The sequence below is a fragment of the Marmota marmota genome, unplaced genomic scaffold (genome assembly GCF_001458135.2).
Source record: "Marmota marmota marmota unplaced genomic scaffold, marMar, whole genome shotgun sequence".
Lineage (NCBI taxonomy): Eukaryota > Metazoa > Chordata > Mammalia > Rodentia > Sciuridae > Marmota > Marmota marmota.
This window is the reverse complement of record NW_026000185.1, coordinates 15,045,206-15,052,860: the sequence shown is the minus strand read 5'-3', so window position 1 is coordinate 15,052,860 and position 7,655 is coordinate 15,045,206. Positions and strand designations below refer to the sequence as shown.

The following is a 7,655-nucleotide window of genomic DNA, read 5'->3' as shown; positions in this document are numbered from 1 at the left end:
TGGGGGTGGGGTTGCCTGCAGTGCTGCCCTGCGCGTGCTTCTGCAGGATTCGAAATTGCTGGCCGTTAGACGCGCTCCAGCCTAGGCTCCAGGAGGTTTTCCTGAGCCGCCCACCCTCCCGGGGACATGGAGAAGTCCAAGGGAAAATGCGGATATGGTAACTGGGGAGAATGGGGAGAGGGTGATGTCTTGGGTTTCAAGCTATATTCACTTTTCCTCTTCTGTAAAATGGGGACGTCACATCCTTGGCCTGGAAGCTAACCTCTCACCATTGTTTATTAAGGTATAATTTACATTCAGTAGGGCCTCCCTTCTTAGTGGACATCTCATTGAGTTTCGACAAGCATACATCCACATGGAACCACCACAAGACAGGGAATGTACTACCACCCCCCAAATTACACTGAAGCCGCCCTTTGGTAGCCTACCTCTTCCTTCTCCCTACTTTCTCACACTCTGATTTTTTAGAATTGTGTGTTTTTCCATGGAGAATGTCATAAAAATGGAATCATGGATGGTGCTGTTTGAGGCTGGCTTCATTTGCTTACCCTGCTGTCTTTTGAATCTAGGCTCCATAGACTACATCATAAAGCACATTTAATTTGCAGGCTGAGGTTGGGACCCAGACCCTGCAGAGGATGAGCTTCTCTGTCTGCCCAGGAACCAGAGGCCCAAAGAAGAGCATACCTGGGCCCCAAATTGCCCCTAAAAAAACTCTGAAGACCTTATCTTCTTTTTCCTGGGTAGTTTTCCAGCCAGAAAGTGTCTGTGGTTCGGGGGAAGATGAGATTGGAGATGGGCAAAGACTTTTGCTTTGAGGAAAGGGAGGTGAATTCTGCCAGTTCTCTATAGCTGGGTGAGCCCCTCTCTCAGCAGACCATGAAAAACAGCAGTCACATGGACATAGCAAGGACTTGGCCAGTTGCAGTGTGTCACTCATCCTAATGGAATCAGCTGTGTATGGAATTCTGGAACAGTGTGCAGAAAACAGCTCTCCACACAGAACTTTCCTGTGTACTGAAAAAGAGCCTTCTAGAAGCTTCCTCTGGAGGAAAAAAATCACTTGTTTTCAATCACTCCTTAATCCTTGAAATTTCCTTGTGAGAGTTGGTTCTATAAAAAGCATGTTTCAACATCTCTACAAACTCACTGTCCCAAAGGCCTTTGGATTTCCTTCCCAAGTCCTTTTTGGATCCGTCTACTGTCCATTTCCTCTGTCACCACTATGACATACCTGGGTGAATGCAGTAACCTTTCCATTTCTCTAGTCAACTCTGGGTTCCACAACCCACACACCTGACCCAGCAGCCAGAAGTTTGATTTAAATGCAAACTGAATCATGTCCAGTTTAAATCACTTCTGAGCTTTTTCATTAGGGCAAACCTGAGCACCAGCCCCTGTCAGCCCCACCATTGGGCCTCTGGCTGCCTCCTACTAGTGGACTCCTTCATATTCCCAGCAGGGCTTCGGGAATATCAGAACCTTGATCCAATTTTCTCTCTCCCTTCCTCTTTTGAGTAAATAGTTTTGGTCCTTTCTAAATTTGTATTTACCCTCTCAGGAAAGCTCAATTGAGGGACCCTCCCCAGAAGAGAATGAGGCCCCCTGCTGTTTATCCTGAGTATTATTTTTTCTTTCATAGCTTGTGATATAGTATGTTATCCAATGTAGATTTATATAACTGATATTTGTTTCCTTCCCTGTCTACAAGATCCATAAGGGCATGGTAAGTGGTAAGCACAATAGGTATTTGTTAAGTGAACTGATAATAATAATAACTGATATTGATTAAACCCCCATGGTGTGTCTGACATTGTGCAAGAGCCCTTGAATAGACTCATGCAATTCTCATAACACTTTTGTAACCCTCATTTTACTGATGAAGAAACTAAGGAATAGGTAGATTTCATAACTGCCCCAGCAGCCTGGCTTCAGAACCCCAGAAACTATTGCCATGATGCTGTCTCAATAAATAACTGAAACAAGTTCCCCTCTTTCTATTAGGAAAACAATTCAGCTTTGAGTTCAAGAACTCTGTACACAACTTGAGCAAAACACAGCAGACCAAACTCACTGTGGGCAGACTGGGATTAGGCCTGATCATCATCCAGCATGGGCCCTACCTCCAGATTTCCCACCTCATCAAAAATGGGGCTGCAGCCAAGGACCGGAGACTCAAGCCAGGTGACTGTGGTTTCCCCATGTCCCCCTCTCCACTGCCTTCATGGAGCCACACAGTTTCAGCATAACCATAATAATATGATGACATTGGTTGAGAACTCTCTGCAGTCAGTCAGTTGCTATCCCATACATATAACTCTCACTGTCAGAAGTGCTTATTCATTTAATTCTCTAGGTAGGAACTGTTATTATCATCCTCTTTTTACAGGTGAGGAAACTGAGATTCAGTGAGACTGAGTTTCTTGTCCAGGTCATGTGCACCTTGTAAGTGGCTACAACTGGAAGTCCAGTGTCACTCCAGAGCTTATGTCTCTCTGTGATAAGGATTTCTTCTCTTCTAGGCAGTATTAATCATCACTAACACTTGGACCCATTATCATGTTTCACCCTCCTGAAAACGCAAGAGGTAGATTCTGCATTAATCCACCTTACACACAAAAAATCAAATATTTACCCACAGTCACACCGAGGAGCTAGGATCTGAGAGCCCCAGGGTTTTACAAATCTTTGGGTGAATGCGTGTTCTATCTGGTGTGAGACATTTTCCCAGTGCTTCCTCCAGGCCTGGTGCTATGCCCAGGAGTGAAGCACAGTGGGATGGTGAAGTGGTCAAAAGGAAAAACAAAACATTTCAGGTTAAGCAACCTGAATTCTGGCCCAAGCTCTGTCACTTTCTAGCTCTGTGCTGTTGGGCAAAGGTCCTTAACCTTCCAGGTCTCAGTCACCTCATCTCTAAATTGGGGGGATCCCATCTTTGTCAGGGGTTGCTAGGATTTGATGAAATAATTTTTATGAAAGTGCTTTGAGAACTTCAAGTGCTCTAGAAAAATTGGCAATTGTTACACTGTTCTGATTTATAGATTCTCTATATTTGTGTCTTTTTTTTAAAAAAATAAAAAATGATTGTGATATACAAGTCCCAGTTACCTGGTTACCTGTTAGAATCACCTGGGCCCCATCTCCCCACAGGTTCTGATTCAACTGGTGTAGGGTTAGGACAGGGCAGCTAGCTCATGCTTTAAAATCTCCTCAGATGACTCAGATAGGGCTTGAAGCAACAGATTAAAAAATAAAATAGATAAATGTTATATTGAAAGATTAACTTGTCTTAAAATCCAAAGCATTTTCTCCCCATATCACTACTTGGTGCTGAGGAACAAACTGCTGGAGAGTTCTGGGCTCCTTACACTGTATTAAGTCAGCTTTCTGTCACTGTGACAAAATGCCTGAGGTAAACAACTTATAAGGAGGAAAGGTTTATTTTGGCTAATGGTTCAGAGGTTTCGGTTTCATGGTTGGCTCTGTTGCTTTGGAACTGTGGCAAAGTAGCACATCATGGTTGGAGTGTGTGGCAGAGAAACCTACTCATCTCCTGGCAGCCGGGGGGCAAAAAAAAAAAAAAGAGAGAGAGATGAAGGGGCCTTTTACTAGGCTCTACATCCTAAAGGTTCCAGCATTTTTCAGTGGCTCCACAAGCTGGTGATCAAACCTTCAATACACAGACTGAAAGAACTCCAGGTCAAGTTCCATGGACTTTCCTTGTGTTCAGCTCTTGAGTCAGGTGACAAATGCTGGTTGGTAACCAGGTGCATACTCCAGGGTGCTAGAATGCAACAAGAGTGTGTTCTGGTTCATCCCTGTGACACAGAATCTCATGGTGGGGCTACAGCTGGTGGGCTCTTTGAGGTGAGAGAGGCAGTCCCAAATTCATCTTTTTCAATCCAGGACTTACCTCCAGGTCTGGCACGTTTATTATGTATTTGTCCCAGGCATTGTACAAGATATTTCTACGTTTATTATTGAATTTTGCATTTGCAACACTCCTAGAATGTAAATAATGAAATATAGAAGCTTAGAGAGATGAAGTAATTTGCTCAGAATACATGGCTTAGTCCATGGTCCGAGCTGGGATTTGAACCCATGTCTGCCCGGATAGGGTAGGGTTAGGGTTAGGGTTAGGGTTAGGTTTATAGCCATATCTTTCTAGACAATTGCCTAATAACTAGAAATCAGATTTTAGTACATAAGGAGTCCAGAGTCCCAGATTTCTTCATGAGAAGTCAGCGACTTCAGTCTCTGTAATTCGTTTTTTATAAATAAGATCATGGAAGGCAATAAGTGTAGAAATTCGCTATTTCTTTGGTTTCATTGCCTCTCAGTCCCATTATTTCTTATTCCTGTGTTTTAAAGCTTCTTCTTTGGTGATTCATGATGGAGTTTCATCTCAAATCTCCTGATTTAGTTTAGTGTTAGTTTATTCTGGCTAAACTTTAGATCCACCTTGGCCATTATGGCTTCAACAGACTGCCAAACAAAGTCTTAAGAAATTAATGCTGCTTTGACAGTAGCTAACCTGTGCCCTGGCCACTGCTCATAGCAGGCTTCATTCATTCAGTCAGTATTTCCTGAATGTCTGCTGTGCACACGCACCCAGCTAGGCACTGTGGGTACATTGGGGAGCCAAGCAGATTCGGTCCCTAACACGTAGAACTTAAGCAACTTATAGCCTTGTTGGGAGGGACAGAGAAAAAAATGTATTTTTAAGTAGCGACACGAGTGCTACAGAGTTGATTTAATATAGGTAATCGAGACAAAGTTTATGCAATGTCATTCTACAGCCCATTAAAACAGAAAAGAAGATGTGTAATGAATTTGGTGTTCATAAACACCAAATTGGTGTCTCCCTATGAAGGGCAGTGTTAATGCCTATTGCCAGAGTAATCACATTCGTAAGCTGACACACTTGGTTTATAGCCAGAACGGTCAGGGTATTAAGCTGTTTATTTTCTGCTTTCTTGATAAAGTCACCCTTTTACAACATAATTAAGCACAATGCCAAGTCATAGCTTTCAGCTATAAACACTCCTTTTAACATTAGGCAAGTAAGCTCATCCAGAGAGGGATTTTTCCCCCATTGTAATTAACCTCAGTCAGAGGAGCAGCTGCTTCATACTGTGTGGCCTGCAGGGAGCTGGGAGAAGCCTTGTTTTTTATGAAGTGTAGCTTCAGGTATGTGGCTGATTTAACCCACAGCTAATTCCTAAGACCAAGGTAGAAGGTTTTCTCTATCCTTCTAAGTATTCATTTACTGGAATACTAAGCACTTGTTTCTGATGGGTCTAGCACTGTGGAAATCCTTGGTGATCACTGTAATTTCTGACTATAGCTCACTGGGATCAGAGAAAGTGCTTCTTCTTGATCCTTTTCTCCTCTGAGGTTGAGTTTCATCTGTCTTGGAATGATTGGAGCATGCCTAGTTTTCCACACTCGGAGAAGTGAACACACCTTTTATAACTTCATCCAGGCCACTTTATCCCATGTCAGCTCTGAAGTTTCTGTTACTGTTGGTAAGATGTCAGTACCTAGTAAGCTCTGAGGACTAAGATTTTGCCCAATGTGAGTCTGGCCTTGAACAGCATATCTCTTCTCAAAGTCTGCTGAAGGCAAGTGGCATTCAGAGTTCTTCACTGCGAGCTACAGAAAACAGATGAGGCACTGAATTTAGGATACTGCATCTGCCCGAACTGCCTGCCCAACAGGCTGGAGAACCAGGCTCAGAAGATAGGGAGAGAAGAAAGGGCCATGTGTAGCTGTTCCTGGAAACCGCATGCTCCTGTCATTGCCCTGCATCTCCTCCAGGTTCAGTGACCCAGATGGGAGTGCCTGGTGACTGCACTGGTTTATAGGCCCATATCAGCCTGGTAGGGTAGGGAGGCAGGGGAGGTGGGTGCAAGTAAAGAATTGGTTTCTTAGCTTTTCCATTTTGGGGACCCAGGGGTTTGTTGCCAAAATGTAGTTCTCTTTCCACCTACTGGGGGCTCAGAAACTCCCTCTCTGTCCAGCATTGACCTAAAGTAGGGGATCCAAGCTGTCAAATTCCTTTCAATATACTCTCTGTATATACAGCTTCAGCATAATTAAAGCAAGCTAATTGCCCAGTGTTTCATACAAAATTATGTGCCCAAGTAATTCTGCATGGGGCAGAAAATGGAAATGAAAGGCTTGATTAATATAGTCTATTTATGGTGGAGGGCTCTGGAAATTGCCAGGCAGGTATAATAGAAAGTGGGTCATTAATTTATCACTTAGTGTAAATGTTTTTTTCCTTTACTAGTAACAGCCATCCATTTTATCTCAAATTAATATATTTTTAGAATCCCAAAGGATGGTTCAGACTATAAATGGTTTATAGCCTCTGTTATACCAAGAACTTTAGAAATATCTCATGGTTTAATATCCTCCATTATACTGCTATTAAGAAACATCTTGTAAATATTCTTCATTATACAAAGGACATTCATGTCAAAGAGATGAATATTTTTAATAAGTCAAGGCTGAAGCCTAGTTTTGGTTCAAAATGAACTAACAATATAAACAGAAATTCCACAACCAAGTAAGAAATCAATATGGTCCTTTCCAACCCATTATCTTAATTTTACTGATAATATTTCTCCTCTTTTAGGTGATGTTCTGATTAGTGTTGGCCATGCCAACGTATTAGGATATACTCTTCGAGAATTTTTAAAGCTTTTGCAAAATATCACCGTAGGAACAGTGCTACAATTCAAGGTTTACCGAGATTTTATTGCTATACCCCAAGAATGGCAAGAAATATATGATTTAATCCCTGAAACCAAATTCCCAGTGACACGGTAAGTTGTTCATTTTAGGAACTCTTTGTTACAATACAGACCCCCAGGTCCTGGGAAGCACAGGGTCCTGATTTAATGTGAGAATAATCAAATGGTAAGAACCGTGGTAGAAGAGATGGGTGACACTGCCGGAATAATTAGGTGAATTTCCAAATCCATTTGGAAAGCATAGGTGACTGACCTCATTTGAAGCAGCATGATAAACACAACTTATAGTTAAAAAAGCTATAACCAGCAGTTGCTGATAGGAAGACTGTCCCCAAAACACCTGCACTGTGCCTCTCTGCAGTCAGACCTTAAAACACGCTGGGAATCCTGTCTCCTTTCTTAATTGCCAACTTCTCTCTCTCTGGTTCCCAGTAACAATTAAGCCCTTTCAAGTTTCTTCCATGTTAGCAAACCCGCCAACTCCATTCCCCTCTTCCTACTGGCTTCAATCACTGCCCTGTCCCTTGCCTCCCCTATCAGAGGTCTCCATTTTCTCCGCAGATGCACTTTCCAGGGAGAAAGTGACTCCTTGACTCGCTTCCGTCTAGGTTTTGCTTTTATCCCTGGCTCAGAGGCCCCTTCCTAAGGTCATACATGTCCTTCATGCTGATTCTGATGGACTCTTCTCAGTCTTTATTTTGCTTGGCTTCTGAGCAGCTTTAGAGACTTGGCAACGACCTTCCTTCCCCTCTTCTTGACATATCACTTTCCTCAGGTTTCTGTGTTACCTTACTCCCTTGATTTTCTGGTTACCTCTGGTCACCTCCTCTTGGTCTTCTGCCCAACTCAAGTTCTTCTCGGTTTAGTCCTTGGCTTTTTTTTTTTTTTTTTTTT

General features: G+C 42.7%; 1 protein-coding gene across 1 annotated transcript in view; it reads left to right on the top strand.

The window, feature by feature from the left end:
- Positions 1–126: 126 nt before the first annotated feature.
- Pdzd9 (PDZ domain containing 9) overlaps positions 127–7,655 on the top strand; it is a 14,513-nt gene continuing 6,984 nt past the window's right edge. The window contains exons 1-3 of the mRNA XM_048790073.1: positions 127–157; positions 1,987–2,184; positions 6,644–6,833. Coding sequence (XP_048646030.1) covers positions 127–157; positions 1,987–2,184; positions 6,644–6,833 — 419 coding nt within the window. The remainder of the gene's footprint in view (positions 158–1,986; positions 2,185–6,643; positions 6,834–7,655) is intronic.